General features: G+C 39.5%; 1 protein-coding gene and 1 long non-coding RNA gene across 3 annotated transcripts in view; one reads left to right on the top strand and one right to left on the bottom strand.

Moving 5' to 3' along the window:
• LOC122549948 (uncharacterized) overlaps window positions 1-3,330 on the bottom strand; it is a 46,493-nt gene extending 43,163 nt beyond the window's left edge. The window contains exons 1-2 of the long non-coding RNA XR_006311708.2: window positions 3,180-3,330; window positions 2,864-3,031 (exon numbers count right to left, since the gene is read on the bottom strand). This is a non-coding gene — a long non-coding RNA (uncharacterized LOC122549948). The remainder of the gene's footprint in view (window positions 1-2,863; window positions 3,032-3,179) is intronic.
• On the top strand, window positions 3,242-18,509 carry abitram (actin binding transcription modulator). 2 transcript variants are annotated; one of them, XM_043690228.2, is made up of 6 exons: window positions 3,242-3,346; window positions 9,899-9,950; window positions 11,017-11,146; window positions 13,385-13,461; window positions 17,517-17,586; window positions 17,674-18,509. In XM_043690228.2, exons 1-6 carry the CDS (start codon window positions 3,271-3,273, stop codon window positions 17,824-17,826), a joined length of 558 nt encoding a protein of 185 aa, XP_043546163.1. In that variant the 5' UTR covers window positions 3,242-3,270; the 3' UTR covers window positions 17,827-18,509. The 2 variants fall into 2 exon arrangements, with proteins under 2 accessions (XP_043546163.1, XP_087843435.1); XM_087987309.1 differs by lacking the exons at window positions 17,517-17,586; window positions 17,674-18,509 and adding an exon at window positions 15,736-17,504 and having other exon boundaries at window positions 13,385-13,466.
• Window positions 18,510-18,833: the final 324 nt, after the last annotated feature.

Raw genomic sequence — 18,833 nt, 5'->3', positions numbered from 1 at the left:
AAAGAAATAATGGAGGTACTAATTAGGTACTTTGCATCAGTTTTCACAATGAAAGACACAGCAACATACCAGAACTTCAAGAGAGTCATGGGCAGAAGCAAGTCTAACGACTATCACTAAAGACCCAGTGACAGTGCAGGAATAGTGATACATTTCCAAGTCAGGATGGTGAGTGGCTTGGAGGGGAACTTGAAGGTGGTGGTGTTCCCATGTATCTGCTGCCCTTGTCCTTCTAGATGGAAGTGGTCATGGATTTGAAAGAAATTGTCCGAGGATCTTTGATGAATTTCTACAGTGCATCTTGTAAATGGTACACATTGTTGCTGCTGAGCATCAGTAGTGGAAGGAGTGGATGTAGAGCCAATTAAGTGGGCTGCTTTGTCCTGGATGATCTCAAGCTTCTTGAGTGTTGCTGGAGCTATACTCATCCAGGCAAGTGGGAAGTATTCCATCACATTCCTGATTTGTGCCTTGGAATACAATGTGGGAAAGTGTGAGATTAAGTACTTTGGTAGGAAAAATGGAGACATAGACTATTTTCTAAATGGGGATAGGCTTTGGAAATGTGAAGCACAAAAGAACTTGGGAATCCTAGTTCAGGATTATCTTCAGGTTAACAAGAGGGTTCAGTTGGCAGTTATAAGCCAATTGCAATGTTAACATTCATTTTGACAGGATGCTTTCAAGACTAGGAATGTACTGCTGATGCTGTATAAGGCTCTGGTTAGACTACATTTAGAATATTGTGAGCAGTTTTGAGGCCCGTAGCGAAGGAAAAATGTGTTGGCTTTGGAAGGATCAAGAATGAGCCCAGCGATGAAAGGCTTGTCATGTGAAGAGCAGTTGAGGGCATTGGAGTTGAGAATGTAGAGGGAGAATATCATTGAAACTTACAGAATATTGAGAGGCCCGAATAGAGTGGATGTGGAACAGAGTTTCTACTTGTAGAAGAGACCAGGACCTGAGGGCACAGCCTTAGATTGAAGGGACGACCTTTTAGAACTAAGATGAGGAACAATTTCTCCAGCCAGAGTCTGGTTAATCTGTAGAATGCATTGCTGCAGTAGGTGTGTAGGCCAAGAAATTGAGTATAGTTGAGACAGAGATAGGTTAATTGCTAAGGGGATCAAAGGTCACAGGGAGAAGGTAGGAGAATGTAGTTAAGAAATACATCAGCCATGATTGAATGGCAGTGGAGATTTGATGGGCTGAATGGCCTAATTCTGCTTCTAAATATTATGGTCTTATTTAAACAATGGAAGTTATGGCTCATGTAACAGAAAGTGTCTAAAAGTCATCTCTTCAATCTGAGGCAGTGCCCTCAGGTCCTATGCTCTCCTACAATCAGCAAAAAGTGAGGACTGCAGATGCTGGAGATCAGAGTCGAGAGTGTGGTGCTGGAAAAGCACAGATCAGGCAGCATCCAAGGAGCAGGAAAATCGACGTTTCATGCATAAGCCCTTCATCAGGAAATAGGCTTGTGAGCCAAGGGGTTAGGAAGATAAATGGGAGGTGGGTGGGGCTGTGGGGAAGATAGGCGAGAGTGCGATAGGTAGATAAAGGTGGGAGTAATGGTGATAGGTCAGAGAGGAGGGTGGAGCGGATAGGTGGGAAGGAAGATGGACAGGTAGGACAGGTCATGAGGGCAGTACCAAGTTCGAAGGTGCCTTCCAACTTGGCACCGCCCTCATGACCTGTCCATCTTCCTTCCCACCAATTCGCTCCACATTCCTCTCCGACTTCTCTCTTACAATCAGCCTATCCATACTCTCTTGAAGTCCATCTTTATCTTCATCAGTTCACAATAATTACAAGCTTTGTTTAATTTGCTAATTTTGAAACTGCACTCTACAATACCATTTATCAGGAAAAATAACTGTTCACAACTATTCTGGTTGCTGTCACTCAGCGCAGCTGCAGCTATGCACTTTCCCTTTTATACTGTGGGGTTCAACTTTGCTGATAAGCCTATTATGTGGTGCTCTATTAAAAACATGTACACCACATCAGCTGCATTCTTGTCATTCACCCTCTCTGTTATCTGATCAAAACTCAATCAAGTTGTTAGAAACAATATTCCCTTAATAAGTCCATGTTTGCTTCCTTTAATTATATTTGCCCAACCGTTAATTAAATTCCAGAATATCATTTCTAAAGGCTTTCCTATCACAGAAAAAAACCTGACTGAACTGTAGCAGTTGCGTTCATCCTCACATTTTTTTAAAAAGGTGAACTTTTACAATTCTCCAGTCCTCTGGAACCTACAGAGGATTTGAAAATTAATACCTTAATTCTCTTAATATCCTTGTATGCATCCTCAAATGGTCCCACTTTTGAGTACAATAGGTTTTGCCAAAACCATCCCTTTTCTTTTTATTTCCATGCAGTATCTCAAGTAATTGCTCCTCCACAATTTCAGCAACATCTTTTGTCTTGATTGAAATAGTTGAGATTTCAGCCATGTTTTCTAATTCAAGCATAAATCTTTTTGCCAACTGTTGTCTCACTTTTTTTAAACTACTTAAGTACTTATGGAACATCAATGAAATCCTTTGAAGTTAGCTGTTTCTCATAGTCTCTCTACCTCTTTTATTTGACTTCACTTCTGAACTTTCTATTTTCTTGAACGCAATTGAGGATAACCTTCGCTCTGGGAATGTCCCAATCAACCGTAGGACTATTGGCGGCAGAGCACTGTGTACCAAACTGTAAAGAGACATGTGAATGCAAAAAGGCATAAGGCAACATATTTACAGGCATGGAGATATCATTTCTGAATCAGCGAGAATTGTTTTGGTGCTGTAAGTTGGATGGAACTGGACAGGAGAGCTTCAACCGAATGAGTGACTGGCATGTGAAATACCTTTCCCAGCGCAGTTCAACTTTTCCAGGCATAGAAGCTGCAGTCTCTTGAAATAATCAGAATAATCAAACTTAGAAGCTTTATCCACTGTAGTTGTCCAGGAAGCTGCATGGTGAACTTCTGCATTGTAGTCACCTGCCAAAAGTGCAGTAAAATGTGGCAGGCATCCTGCATAAACAAATAAAACCCAGAAAATATTAGAAGAACTGAGCAGGTAAGAAAGCAGAGTCAACGTTTCGATTCCGATGACCCTCCTTCCTTACTGTATTAACATTTCCACTTTGCATACCAATTAGTTTCTGAGTATCAATCATACCACAGTCTGAAGCTGGAACAAACACAGCACCACACTTCCATCAAGCACTTCCGCTCTGCTGCTAGGAGACTTCCCCTACTTCCGGTGTGTGATGGAGGTGGATGAGGCGCCCGTTCAGACCTTTCCCTCGATGGTCGATCGCTATTTTAGACGCTGGTACAAGACAGGTAGGCGGCTGTATCTTGGCGGGGGGTCCCCCCCCTCGGCTCGGCTCGGCTCAGGCCTTGCCTCAGCTGCAGGGTGCAGTCAGCCCGACAGCGGCCGCTCCGCCTGCCCCCGAGGCTAGGCCCCGGCACCTTGGCTGTTAAAGTGGCCCCGCAGCTGAATAACAGGAGCCGTGCTCACCAGGAACGGCAAGATCCCAGCCTCAGCAGGATTTGCGAGCAATAGACTGACACTGCTTTCCAAATTGTGGAAGAGATGACAATACAGTACTCTATATATCCAAAGTCTAGAAGGAGGGGATTAGGTTGTCTTTCCATGTCGCAGAAATTCAGGGAAATAATCTGAGTTTCTATGGAAAGACAGCCTAAACTCAGCCCAAAATCTCGCTCTGATTGGAAGGATTCCATTGTACATGATGACGTTTTTAATTTGGTCCTGTCAGACTATGTGGAGATGGATCATGGGCAACTGTTGTATTCTTTCTATTATCTATATTATCATGAAATGGTTAGTAAAAAATAACTTCACAAATGCATGTGGTTTCCCTATTCAGTTTGCCAGTCTAGAATTTTCAAGGAGGGTGGATATTGCAGTCTCAAACGAAATTAGAGAGGATTCAAACTGCTTAAAAACTGTACCTGAATATCTGGAGTCTCAAAATGTAATGAGACTCTACATTGCCTGTAAAACTTCTTGGATGTCCTAAGAATATAAGCAATGTTCTTCCTGACCTCTCCGCCTCCACCCCCACTCCGGCCTATCACCCTCACCTTGACCTCCTTCCACCTATCGCATTTCCAATGCCCTTCCCCCAAGTCCCTCCTCCCTACCTTTTATCTTAGCCTGCTGGACACACTTTCCTCATTCCTGAAGAAGGGCTCATGCCCGAAACGTCGATTCTCCTGCTCCTTGGATGCTGCCTGACCTGCAGCGCTTTTCCAGCAACACATTTTCAGCTAAGAACATAAACACTAAACCAACTCACCAAAACGAAGGACCCGATACCCAGCATGAGCAAAACGAATGTAGTGTACAAAATCCCATGCAAGGACTGCACAAAACACTATATAGGACAAACAGGAAGACAGCTAACGATCCGCATCCACGAACATCAACTAGCTACGAAACGACACGACCAGCTATCCCTAGTAGCCACACACGCAGACGACAAGCAACATGAATTTGACTGGGACAACACTACCATTATAGGGCAAGCGAAACAAATAACAGCCAGGGAATTCCTAGAAGCATGGCACTCATCGACAAACTCCATCAACAAACACATAGACCTGGACCCAATATACCGGCCACTACAGCGGACAGCTGAAACTGACAACCGGAAGCAGCAGGGACAGGCCACTATAAATGCCGGAGGACACACCACAGAAGTGCTTCACAGGAGGCTCCCAAGCACTGATGATGTCACCTAGACAGGGGACGAAACGTTTGCAACAAAAACTTCCAGCTCGGCGAACAGAACCACAGCAACATAAACACTAAATATATGGAATTTCTATCTTGCAGATGGGTATAGATAGGGTAAGTGAGAAAAATCTGGCAGTGTATAATTTGGGCAAAGTGTAGTTGTGTACTTTGTCAGGAAGAATAAGAAAAACACTATCAAAGGAAGAACAGCTGTGGAATTCTGAGGTGCAAAGAGATTTGGATGTTCTTGTGCATAAGTAACAGGTTATTATGCAGATGTGACACAATCATGATGGCTAATAGAATGCTGTCACCTATTGAGCAATTGAATGTAAAGGGATGTGTTTCAGTTAGAAAGAGCATCGGTGAGTCATAGAGTTGTACAGCATGGAAACGGATCCTTCAACCTAACTTCATGCTGACTAGATATCCTAAATTAATCTAGTCCAATTTGCCAGCATTTGGCACATATTCTTATAAACCCTTCCTATTCATATACCTGTCCAGATACCTTTTAAATGTTGCAATTGTACCAGCTTCCATCACTTCCTCTGGCAGCTTATTCCATACACGCTTCACCCTCTGTGTGACTAAGTTGCCCCTTATGTCCCTTTTAAATCTTTCCCTTAAACCTATGTACTCTAGTTCTGGACTCCCCCACCCCGTGGAGAATACTTTGGCTATTCACTCTATTCATGCCACTCTATTCAAGCCTCTATAAGATCACTCCTCAGCCTCCGACGCTCCAGGGTAAATAGTCCTAGCTTATCCAGTTTCTCCCTATAGCTCCAACCCTGGCAATATCCTTGTAAATCTTTCCTGAATCCTTTCAAGTTTCACAATGTCCTTTCTACAGTTGGGAGACCAGAATTGAATGCAGTATTCCAAAAGTGGTCTAACCAATGTCCTAACCCCTGTATTCAATGCACTGACCAATAAAGGCAGGCATACCAAATGCCACCTTCATTATCCTGTCTATCTGGAACTCCACTTTCATGGAGCTATGAACCCACATTACAAGGACTCTTTGTTTAGCAACACTCCAGGACCTCAGGTGGGCGGCACGGTGGCACAGTGGTTAGCACGGCTGCCTCACAGCGCCAGAGACCCGGGTTCAATTCCAGCCTCCGGCAACTGTCTGTGTGGAGTTTGCACATTCTCCCTGTGTCTGCATGGGTTTCCTCTGGGTGCTCCGGTTTCCTCCCACAGTCCAAAACTGTGCAGGTTAGGTGAATTGGCTGTGCTAAATTGTCCGTAGTGTTAGGTGAAGGGGTAAATGTAGGGGAGTGGGTCTGGGTGGATTGCGCTTCGGTGGGTCGGTGTGGACTTGTTGGGCCAAAAGGCCTGTTTCCACACTGTAAGTAATCTAATCTAAGTTAGGTGTTTCAGTCCTGCCCTGATTTGCCTTTCCAAAATGCAGCACCTCACATTTTATCAAAATTAAACTCCATCTGCCACTCTTTGGCCCATTGGCCCATCTGATCAAGGTCCCATTGTACTCTGAGGTAACCTTCTTTGTTGTCCACTACACCACCAATTTCGGTGTCATCTACAAACTTGCTAACCATACCTCCTATGTTCACATCCAAATCATTTATATAAATGATGAAACGCAGTGGACCCAGCACTGATCCTTGTGGTACACAGCTGGTCGCAAGCCTCCAGTCCCCAGCAACCCTCTATCAAAACCCTCTGTTTCTTACTTTTGAGTCAATTCTGTATCCAAATGGCTAGTTTTCCCTGTATTCCATGTGATCTAACCTTGCTAACCAGTCTACCATGCGGAATCTTGTTGAACACCTTACTGAAGTCCATTAGAGTATGTCCCTTGCTCTGCCTTCATCAATCTTCTTTGTTACTTTTTCAAAAATCTCAATCAAGTTAGTGAGATATGATTCCCTACAGATGTCTACAGCTGGAAATACAATATCTAGTTTTGATTCCTTTATAGGGATATAATTACACTGGAGGTACTCAGAGAAGATTTACTGGATTGAAATCTGCACTGTTGTGTTGTATTTAAATTGGTTGAGCAGACTGTGCTTATTTCCTCTGAAGTTTAGAGTGAGGGTTGGCTTGATCTGAAGTTAAAATCCTGAATGGTCTTGACAAGGTGGATGCGGAAAGGATGTTTCATTTTGTGGGTCAGAACTAGAGATTGCTGTTTTAAAATTCGAGTCACCCTTTCAGTTTAGGTCAGATTTTTGAGGGTTGTGTAACTTTAAAATATTGTGCCTTATCATTATCGAGCTGTCTTAAAAATATTCAGATTCTTGTTTTTGTTTGGAGTAGATGAGAATAGAATTTGATCAGCTGTGATCTAATATAATTTCAGAACAGGCTTGAGAGGCCATGTGATCTACTTTGTATATTTGTATGCATTAAGCTGAAAATACAAATTCGAACTGCAATTTTATCTCCAGTCAATACCTGGGTAGCTGAAGGCCAGTTTTAATATGCATATCAGATTGACTGGAATCTGTTTAGTTGCATGCTTAGAAAATGTCTACAATATCAGAAGATCAACTAGTGTTTTTATGAAGTAATTATTCTCAGGAGTCTAATTAATTTGAACACTGGCCTCCTTCCAAGCTTTCTCTCAATACTGCCCTATTATAGAGTCATAGAGATGTACAGCATGGAAACAGACCCTTGGGTCCAACTCATCCATGCCGACCAGATATCCCAACCCAATCTAGTCCCACTTGCCATATCCCTCCAAATCCTTCCTATTCATATACTCATCCCGATATCTTTTAAATGTTGCTATTATACTAACCTCCACCACTTCCTCTGACAGCTCATCCCATACATGTACCACCCTCTGCGTGAAAAGGTTGCCCGTTAGGTCTCTTTTATATCTTTCCCCTCTTACCTTAAACCTATGCCCTCTATTTCTGGACTGCCCCACCCCAGGGAAGAGACTTTGTCTATTTATCTTATCCATGCCCCTCATGACTTTACAAACCTCTATGAGGTCACCCCTTAGCCCCGATGCTCCAGGTAAATTAAACTATTAAATTAAGGGAAAACCAAAATGAAAGTTTATTGGCTTTCAGGGTGTCCCTGATAAAGCGTATTGGCTTTCAGCATAATTTCAAGGATAGCATGTGATGTTGCTTTTATTAGGATATTTTGCCTCGTGGTTTATTATCTCTCAATCATAAAATGTGTAGGTATTGAAGAATTTAGCAGATCTGTATTATATCTAGCTCTTGTATGCAAACATTACATTCATGAGCACATGAGTTTATACTGATGGTAAGCTCTGAAGTTACAAAGGCACCTTTGAGTGACTCCAGGATAATTCAGAATTTTCACAAGGACCCACACCAACTTTTACAGATATACCATTGAAACCATACTGTCCAGGTGCATTATCAGCCTGGTATGGCAACTGTTCTGCCCAGGACCGTAAGAAACTACAGAAGGTGTGTGCACAGTCCAGACCATCACCGAAGTCAATTTTCCATCCATTTACATGTCTCATTGCTGTAGAAAGGCTGTCAATATCATCAAAAACTCATCCCACCCAAGTAATGCTCTCCTACAACCTCTTTCCTCAGGCAGAAGATACAGAAGCCTGAAAACATGCACCAACAGGTTGAAGAACAGCTTCTTCCCTGTTGTTACTCGATTGATGAATGGACTTTCTAACTTCAAATAATTCTGATCTTGCCTAGTGCATGCCCTGTTTAGGGCTCGTTTTTCACCCTATGATCTATGATCAATATACCTTTGCTTACTATGATCTGCCTGTACTGCTGGTAAACAAAACTTTTCACTTAACTTAGGTACAGATGACAATATGTCAAATCAAATCAGAATGAGGCCCTTGTGTCTAGGATACAATGATGACATGAGCAAGCCTCTTAAAGGCATATTATTATCATGAACAGACATCTGGTTGTATATGAACATGTCAATTATACAAATGGATTTGCTGGCTTAAAGGATACTAACTATGCCACAAGAGTCCCATTATACATATTGTATAACTAGACAAACAAGTAAAACAGTTTACAAGAGTGACTCTTCAAACTTCACTATAATGCTTTAGAGATTTGGCAACTCACACTAATCTGGGCTGGCTTCTGTTCTTCTCATTGTACACTACCCTGATAAGTAATGACTTTTGCATAACTTGGGCCGGTTGCACATTCTAGAAGTCTTTGCTGGTGTCCAGATTTTTGTATTTGGATTTCTAGCTCTCACTGTCTGCCTCATGCATAGTTTTGGTAGATTTCTTTCTGCTGGTCATTCCCATTTAGTACAACTGCCTTGAAATAATTTGCACTTCAACTGCGTCTGTTGTTGGATATCATCCATTCTGGGACCCCCCCCCGGTTAAACTGAAATTAACAGTGACTATGTTAGCAACAGTCATGCTGGTTGTGTTGCTAAGCACCTGTTCTTTATCCTGATCTAGCTTTCAATTTGTGAAAGCAAATTTCTGGCAAAGCACTTCACATCTAATGAATTCCCTTTGAAGTGTAGTCAGTTATTTTAGATGTATAACAACCAATTAACACAGTAGGTCCCAAAAATGAAGCATTGAATAACCAACAATTATTTTAATTAGAAGTTGAACATGGTGGAAATACTCAGCAGGACGGGCAACATCTGTGCTTAGAGGAACTGGCTATGTTATAATGTTGAAGGGAGAATGTTAGCAATATGGGTCAAGGCAAGCAGATCAATTAGGAAGGAACAAGAACTTGGAAGGGAACTTGCAAGTGGTGGTGTTTCCATGTATCTGCTGCTCTTGTTCTTATAAATGATAGTGATCACTGGTTTAGAAGGACTTGCCCAAGAAACCTTGTGAATCAAGAACTGATTATAGTATGTGAATAAATTCAGATTTTGATAAGGTGAGGGGACAAAACGCAATGTGTATTGGCAGGGTGTGGGGACCAACAAGTTCACAGAGCATGTAAGTTATAAAATTAGTGAATTTAACAGGAAGATGTAAGATCTGTTTCAATTGAAATTTTAAAAAAGGAATATAATAACTTTGTACTGCTAAGAGGTGTTTTTTAAAAATGTAGTTTGAAATGTTTTATGAATGGATGAATATTTAGTGTGAAAATGTACAGCTTTGCAATTTGTGACAACATTATTTATTCCAGATGTTAAAGGGAAACAGTGTGAAGATCATTGTATCTTACAGCATTCTAATAGGTGGGTATATGTGATGTGTTGTATTACTATTGCTATTTCATAAAGAATAATAGAATATTGTACAGTTTTGTGATCTTACCAAAGATACAAGTAACAGAGGTTTCCTGTAATCTAAGCTAATGTATATAATTGTTTGACAATATATAAATTGAGAAGTAATTTAGACAGAATGGACATTTCAGGAATGGCTAACACATTTTCCTTTTGCATTTACATATGTAATCATTTTTAAAAGTATTTGTGAAATCTGACTTAAAGAATTAAGTAGCTAAACAGGGTTCCAAAGCATGCAGTTAAATCATTAGACCATATTGCAAAATACCTAGCAACTGTGCTAAGTGGGGATCACCACTTTTTTTAAACATAAAATTAATCGTACATGCTGTTGGTCCAAGAAAGCACAAGTAATTAATTTTACACTGAGTTTTTGTCCTTTTTAAAATGTAGTTCAAGGTTGACTCACTAGTGAGGTTATTGATTTAAATTCCTCTCTAGGGTCTGAACATACCACTGAAACAAACAGAGTATAATGACCTGCGATATTACTCATGCTGCATGACAAAGATTGGTTTTGTTTACCAATGTTCTGGCTAATATTTTACTTCAAACCAACCCAACCAAGGCAATTCATTAACTAGTCATTCAGCTCATAATTTTTATAGGACCTTGTCAAGTGCATATATTATGTCACCTTTTAACAATAGCATGATTAACTACACTTAAAATAATAACAGTAATGACTGCCCTTCAAAATTAGTTTTAGCTCTTAGCATTCCAAAGAAATGAGTTAGTGTTGATGAAATGGAAATAGATTTTCTATCTATGTTCTTGAACAAACCATTTACTTATCTTTATTTTTAGTCTATCTTAATCCTGTCAACATATGAAATTGGTCCCTAATGATATCTTTAATAAAATTGGTATATGATAATCATATAACTAAATATGGTTATCGGAATCCTGACAATATAAACATATAGCGCTATACTAACACTGGAAGCATGTAGGCCTATTCTTTTTATTTGCTTTAAAGCTCTAAATCAATCCACTCTTTTGATTATAATAGGATATGTGTCATCACTTTGGCAGAATCTCACCCTCTTTTACAGAGTGGGAGAAAAATAAAAAGCATTAGCTACCAGATCAGTGCCAACTGTAGTCGACTACAAAACAAGGTTTCAGGAAAATCTAAACGGGTACGTTTTGATTATTTTTTATTTGAATCCCTTCTCTTTCCTCCCCACTTTGCTCTCCCTCTCCTATGACCTGGATGTAGAAGTAATAGAATGAGTCAATGCTGTTGTAAATGTAGGCATTTTTTAATAAATATTTTTGAAACATTTTATTTCTTGGAATGTTATTTAAACCCATGGTCACCACTTTTATTAAAAAACTCAGCCTGGCAATCACATAAGTTTATTTCAGTAGAGGTGTTCAGCAGGATTTAAATGAAAATCTGCTTTATCAGTGGCCTCATATGTTTCTAGATCTAAGACCTAAAGATTTTGGAGAGTATACATAAGAGCAAAATGAAAACTTTTCAAAAACAATTCAGCTAACACAAAGTAACTTGGATCTATGCATGTCACATATTATGTGGCTTTTGTTTCTTATTGTGATTCTGATGGAGTTTTCTTTTAGATGTTTGTTTGAAAACTTATATTTTTGTAAAGAAAGTGAAGCTGATACTTGTGCTTTTCAAATTTTTTTCATAGTGTACAATAGCTAAAGCTGTATACTGATGGTTCCATTGATTTGTTTTTGTGCAATAATATATAAGCCCAATTTGATTTGTAAATGTTATAAAGCACATTCATTCTCCAAAGCTCTCTTTTTTCACCCAATGTTTTCATATTGTACAATTGTGTCCACTTGAACTGAATTGGATATTTCATCAAGCTTTTTCAGTTTGTTTTTAAATTTCTTGGAAGACCCAATCCTTCTGAATACACTTTCTGAAATTTGCTGTCCTTTCACATTTAGTAATACCTGCAGATTTCAAAAGCCATTGTTATTAACACATTCTGGCACAAGTCAGGAGTATGGGGAATACTCTCCACTTGCCTGGATGAGTATACCTCCAACAGCATTCAAGAAGCTTGATGCCATCCAAGAAAAGCAGCCTACTTGATTAAAAGCACACCCACAAGCATTCAGTCCCTCTATCACCAATGTTTACCATTGACAAGCTTTACTGCAGAAGTTTTCAACATCTTGCAACCCCCCCCAACACTTTTATCAAGAAGGATAAGGGCAGCCGACAAATGGGAATGCTAATGCAAGTTCCCCTTCAAACTAATCACTATCCTGACTTGGAAATATATTGCAGTTCCTTTATTATTGCTGGATCAAAATTTTGGAATTCCCTCCCTAATAGCATTGTGGGTGTACCTATAGCACTGCAGCGGTTCAAGTAAGCTCTTCATAACTGTCACAAGTTTAACTATGGATGTGCAATAAGCACTGGCCCATCCAGGAACACCCACATTCCAATATTTTTTTTTTAATTCAAAAAGACCTTATTCTACAGGAGGCCAAGTATTTTTACCCTGTTTTGGGCATTTTTATTGCAAGTTCTCCAAGCTCTTTGAGCCAAATTAAGTACTATGACATTTATTTTGGTGAATTCTCTTGTAAATTGATTTTAAAACTCCAATCAGTTATCCAAAACACCAATTTTGATTTGTAAACATAAAGTTAAGTTACCAACTGATTAAATTTGTAGCTCAATATCGATCCTATTATTAATTGTGGTAATGACTGTAAAAGGGTGCACTGATTGGCTGGGGTGTTGCTATGGTACCACCAACCTGGAATTTAGGCTCCCAAGCTATGGTCTTGTCAAAAAAAGATACAAGACTTGAACATATTCCTTCCATTTGCAGAACATGGGTCCCTGGCTACGAATGTATTCTGCTATTGGAAGCTTAAATGAACCAGGCTATGAGTTTGATTTGTATTTTAAATCTGATTTGTAAGTTTGCACAAGGCACAGTGAACAATGATCTGATAGCAAGGTAGCTTTTCCATGTCAAGCACAGAAGATGAGCAAATGGCGAGGCTTCTATTTTCAAAATTGCTAATGAGGCCAGTCTTCTAGCTATACAAATTCTAATGTGTTTAGTGACCAGGAGATATTAGACATAGTGCTGGCATGCAGTGGCTATAGAAGATACCTCTTTTTGTTTTGGGCAATTCACAAGTTCTTCGCAGGGCTCCATGTGACTTCAGGCTGCAGTTTGGATATCTTTGATTTGGTTAACATTGGCACCTTTTTTATACCTGCAAGGTTTGCACTTGTGACTATCCTATTAAGCTCATTTTAAGCCAGTTTGAGGAAAATTGATAGAAATAGTTGCTTTGAGATATTGATAGATTATCTTTCTGGTTAGTGAAATTATTTGATTATATATGTTTGTTTAAACTTATTTCAGGGTGGACAGTTTCTAACAGAACTTGCACCATTGTGCAGAATACTTTGTATAGATGGTGAGGAATACACAATATACAGGCAAGGTCTTTCTCTTTTTTTCTAGACTGTGATAATTATGTGAAATTCATTAACTATTCCAACTATTGTGAAATTTACCTAAATTGCCTTTTATTTTTGTACATTAACTTTGTGTATTTGAGATATTTCTCTGAGCCATATATTGCACTTTCCCTTTAATACTGGCCATAGATAGAAATCTTTGACTGCAAATCTCTATTCTAGAAATCCCTAACCTGTTCAAAGAAAACATGGTAGAGGCATTGCTGGGTCAGATTAAGGGTTGCATGTGTCTCCTTGTTTATTGATTGGAGGAGTAGTTGGAAGATGTGATGGTACATGTGTTTGGGCACCAGAACAGCAGTGCAGAGAGAGGCTGTAGGTTTTGGCTTCTTTAAAGCTGATGTTATCTTCCATGGCGCAATGAATTGATATTCCATTTAAACTTCTTAAAATGATTTTTGTTTGGGTCATAATGCGTAAATACTGATATGGTCATCTTGATGTTCACTCATTTTGCAGTGGTGGGTGGACTAGCTCAATATAGAATTGATGTGTTTGGGAAATCCTTTTATGTATCTTAATGCTATCAGATGACTGCTAGAGGGAGATGATTACATAACGTACTGGACTTATAATTCAGAAATTCCCAAAATTGGACAGCTGACCTGCTAGCTAGTTGAACAACAGTCTGGACACCTACTGACAGGGCAGACTGACCGTAGATGGCGCACAATGGTATGTAATTTGTGAAGGAGTTTCCCTGGGTATCTTCAACATTGTTGCTAGACCACAAAAGATGTTATAGCATTAGGTCAGATATGATCTGGAAATCCTCCTGAATGTTTTCTGTGTGGGGAAACTTCAATGTCTGTAATCAACAATCTCTTTCTAGGTTGTGCAACAGGTAATGATGGAGCTAACGAGCGGGGAGAAAAATAAAAACTGAAAGAACTGGCAGATGCTAAGACTCAGAAACAAAAACACCATTTGCTGGAAAATGTCAGCAGGTCTGGCAGCATGTGTGGAGAGAAATCAAGAGTTAATGTTTCAGGACCAGTGACCTTAAATCAGAACGGGCATTCTCAACTTGCTCATCAATTTGTCTAATGCAGATGCATCCATCCGTGATGACATCTGTAAGAGTTACCAAACCCCACAGTTCTTGTGGAGCCAAAGCCCACCTTGAGATTACCCTGCATTGTGTTGTGTGGTACTGTATCACCGTGCTCAGTGGAATCTTCTTTGAACAGATCTAGCAACTACAGACTGGGTATCTATGGAGGTGCTGTGGGCCAACATCAGCAGAAACATGCTAACACAATCTGAAATTCATGGTCGTGGTATATCCCCTCCTGTACCATTCCCCTCAAACCAAGGAATCAATCTTGGATCAGTGAAGTGCCAGGTGCAGCGCAGAGTTTATCTAAAAATGAGGAGTCAACCTGGTGAAGCTGCAAAACAAGACTTATTGCATGCCAAACAACATAAGTAGCAAGAGATAGACGGAGCAAAACAATTCCACAACCAACCCATCTGATCTAAGCCTTCCAAAGCAAAACATTGTGTAATTTGTTCTGCAGAAGAGTCCTTTTGTACTCCATGTTAACTCAATTTCTCTTTCTATAGATGCTGCCAGACCTGCTAAGTTTGTCCAGCAGATTTGTTTTTCAAATTTCTTGCAGCATTTTTCTTGATCTTGGAGCTCTGAGGTCCTGTCGTGCGCATTCGTGAATGGTACTGGACAAGCAAACAATTCATTAGAGGAGAAGGCTCCACTATATTACCCTCCTCAATGATGGGGGCCCAGCAAACAAGCTTTATCTTTTGCAATGAATTGTTTTTAACAATCTTCAGCCCTAAGTGCTGAGTTTGATCCATCCGTGCCTCTATCTGAGCTCCCTAGCATCTCAGATGCCAGTCTCTAGCCAATTAGCTCCACTACATGTGATCAAACAGCTGGAGACACTGGTTACTGTAAAGGCTATGGGCATTGATTACATTCTAACATCAGTATTAAGGGCCTGTGCTGCAGACCTTGCCAGGCCTCTAACGAAGCTGTTCCAGTAAAGGCACAACAGTGGTATCTTCCCAACAATGTTGAAAATTACCTCCACTGGTGATATGTCCTGTGTACACAGTGGAAAAAAATCCAACCTGAGCAGTTACCACCCCATCAGTCTACTCTTGACATCAAAGTGTTGGAAGAAGTGCTTAATAGAGCTATCAAGCAGCCCTTGCTTAGCAACAATCTGCTCATTGATGATCTGTTTGTGTTCCACCATGGCTATTCAGTTCCTGATCTCTTACATCCTTGGTTCAATATCGACAAAAGAGCTGAATTCCAGAGGACAGCTGAGAGTGACGGCCTCTTGACAACCTGGAGTCAATGTGCATCAGAAACTCCACTGGTTGGGGTCGTACCCGGCAAAAAGGAAGCTGACTGTGAATATTGGAGGTCAGTGATCTCCATTCCAAGGCATTTCTACAGAGTTCCTCAGGGTAATGTCCTAGGATCCACCATCTTGAACTGCTTCATCAATGCCCTTCCCTCCATCATAAGGTCATTTGAGAAGAACATTCAACACCAATCATAACATACTGAAGCAGTCCAAGTCTAAATCCAGCAAGACCTGGACAGTGCCCAGGTTTGGGGTGACAAGTGGCAAGTAACATTTGTGCCACAAGTGTCAGTTAAATAACTATCTTCAGGAAAAGTAATTCTAACTATCAGCTCTTGACACTGCAATCACTGAACCGTCCACTGTCAACACCCTGGGGTGGGGTTATCTTTGAACAGAAACAATTATACAAAGAGAAGAACATGTTTCGAGGCTGAAAACACTACAGTGAGTATCTCATGTCCTGACTCCTCAAAGCTTATACATCATCTGCTAGGCAAAGGCTAGGAATGTGATGAAATACTCAGTCTCCACTAGCTGTGATGAGAGCAACTCCAACAACATACCATCAGGATAAAACCACCTGTTTAGCATCCCATTTTACTCCTGCATAATGCCAGTAGTATGTGCCATCTACAAGAAATACTGTAGCAACTTACCCAGGCTCTTAAACACTTCGTGTAAAGTGGTATTCATTATTGCTCAATAAATGCTGGTTTTATTTCCCATTCTTAATTACTCAAAGATGCTGTTGAGCTACTGCCTTGAACTTCTGCGATAAATAGGGTATAAGTAATCACAGAGCTTGTAGGGAATGAGTTCCAGGATTTTAACCTAGTGACACTGGAGGAGCAGCAATATGGTTCAAGTCAGGATGGTGTGTGGTTTTCATGGAGCTTTCAGGCAGTGGTGTGCACTAACTGCCCGTAACCTAAGTGATAGAGATTGTGGATGTGGAAGGTGCTGCTGATAGAGCCTTTGTGAGTTATTGCATTGGTGATGGAGGGAGTTAATGTTTCATATGGTGAACAGGCTGCTTGGTCCTGTATAGTATTAAACTTCTTGTGTTCTTACAGCTGCACCAATCCAGGCAAATGAGCGGTATTCTATTGCACACCAGCCTTGTACCTTGTAAATGGTATAAATGTGACTTGTATTGTGATGTGTTCCTGTCCAGAAGTGTGATTTGAGCTGACACATTCATAATAATGTAGAATAATGAAAATTCCTCTGTAAGCAGTTGGGTATCAAGTTATTTGCTAAGAATGGTTGTGTGCTTGCATATGTGCTGAATCTTGCATCTCAGCAGTCATGTTGTTTTTGAAAACTAATATTTTTCACTTTTTTTTAAAACCAAAAGTTATATGCAAAGCAACAGAGCCACCCTGTGGTCATGAGAAATGTCCTGTTGCTAATTTAAAAACTATGTTCTGTCGCAATGAAAATGCATCATCCCAGGCAAAACAGCAAATATGATAGTTTAAGGAAATACGTTTTTCTTGTTTGCAAATAACTCACAAATGGCTGACAATGGCAGAATGATAATTGAAAATAATCCTTAAATGGGAGAGAAGAAAAAGGAAGTTGTTTACTTTTCATGGTTTATATTAACTGTTGTATAAAGAAAACAAAAAATAGCTGTTTTCCATTCAAGTTCCCTTCCTCTTATTGCAGTTGTATCAGAGGACGTTTACTGGAGGTAAATGAAAATATTCTCCAGGAGCCCAGCCTTCTACAAAAAAAGGTAAAATAAGATTATCACCCATTAATTTACCAGGGTTTGCTCTATGTCATTTGTATTAACATATATTTATTTCTGTCCCATAATCAGCCATCTACAGAAGGATACATTGCTGTTGTATTACCCAAATTTGAAGAAAGCAAAAGTATAACCCAAGGTTTAATTAACCAGGAACAGTATCAAGATATTATTTCAAAGAGACACAAGACAACAGCAGCAATAATGGGAAATACTGACCTCTAAACCCCACATCTCTTAGCGATTGTATTCCTTAAGTTAAGCTGTTTTATTTCACATGAAAATTTAAAGCAGCAACATACTTTAAGGAAGTGATTAAATGGATGATCTGTGATGAAGCAGTAGTTTTGCTCTTGAATTGTATACTTGGATAACTGGGGATAGTTCTTTAGAGTCAGTTTTCTTCAGTTCATTTCTCAATGAAAATAATGTTTAAAACAATATACAAAAAGTCAGTTATCGTATTACCTGTTTTTTCCTAGAAATACCAGTTTAAAGTTGTTTTAAAATTTAACCTTGTTTAATGAGAAGGATTTTTGTATAATGGCGTTTAATTTGAAAACCAGTGTAAAATGCTATTCAGAAATTAATCTGTGAAGCTTTATTAAATTTCACTTTGATTTTGATAGAGCTAAATATCCTGAATTGTTTTAAAGTGAAGACTCCATCTATCTCTTGAGATTTTGAATTTGTGTATTATAAATATTTCAATTTTTGATTTTAATCAAGATTTTGAAAATATTTCTGTTTTTCGTACCCTCTTAGTGTTTTCTTCATCATGTAGACATACAATTCTGCAACTTCAGTAACACCAACATTGACTCTTACCTGCCTTCCCACATGGTCCACATGTTGGTCTCAAGTTAAGGCTACCACCATATATTTTTAATTAAATTAGTTAAAAGTTATACTTGCTTACTTTACCATTGATACCCACATCTTTGTACTTCAACAACATACTGGGGCTGGAGAAGAGTGTTTTGGAGGATTTTAGTTTAAGCTTTTAATATGCTGAGGTGACATGTGGCACAGGGTTGGATGCAAAGTATGGTTACGAAGTTTAGAATATTGAAAAGATTTTAGAAATCAGTGGTGAATGAATAAAACCAAAAATTACAAAGGGAAAATGAAAGTTTTAGAAAGCTCACTAGAAATTTAGAAACGTTGAAGAAAAGAATAACTTATGTTCGCCTGTGAGAGTGAGAATGGGGAATTAATGAGAAACAGGAAAT

This window comes from Chiloscyllium plagiosum, unplaced genomic scaffold, assembly GCF_037043375.1.
Source record: "Chiloscyllium plagiosum isolate Xiang-an unplaced genomic scaffold, Cpla_swu_hap1 HiC_scaffold_5, whole genome shotgun sequence".
In the NCBI taxonomy this organism is placed as follows: domain Eukaryota; kingdom Metazoa; phylum Chordata; class Chondrichthyes; order Orectolobiformes; family Hemiscylliidae; genus Chiloscyllium; species Chiloscyllium plagiosum.
This window is presented reverse-complemented; position numbering and strand designations above follow the sequence as displayed.

What these genes read in the sequence shown, in the direction of transcription:
- abitram (XM_087987309.1), top strand. Translation starts at nt 3,271, where the DNA reads ATGGAGGTGGATGAGGCGCCCGTTCAGACCTTTCCCTCGATGGTCGAT. An exon ending in TTTCAGGAAAATCTAAACGG is followed by an intron (nt 11,147 to 13,384) that starts GTACGTTTTGAT and finishes AACTTATTTCAG; the next exon opens with GGTGGACAGTTTCTAACAGA. An exon ending in ATACACAATATACAGGCAAG is followed by an intron (nt 13,467 to 15,735) that starts GTCTTTCTCTTT and finishes ATGGCTATTCAG; the next exon opens with TTCCTGATCTCTTACATCCT.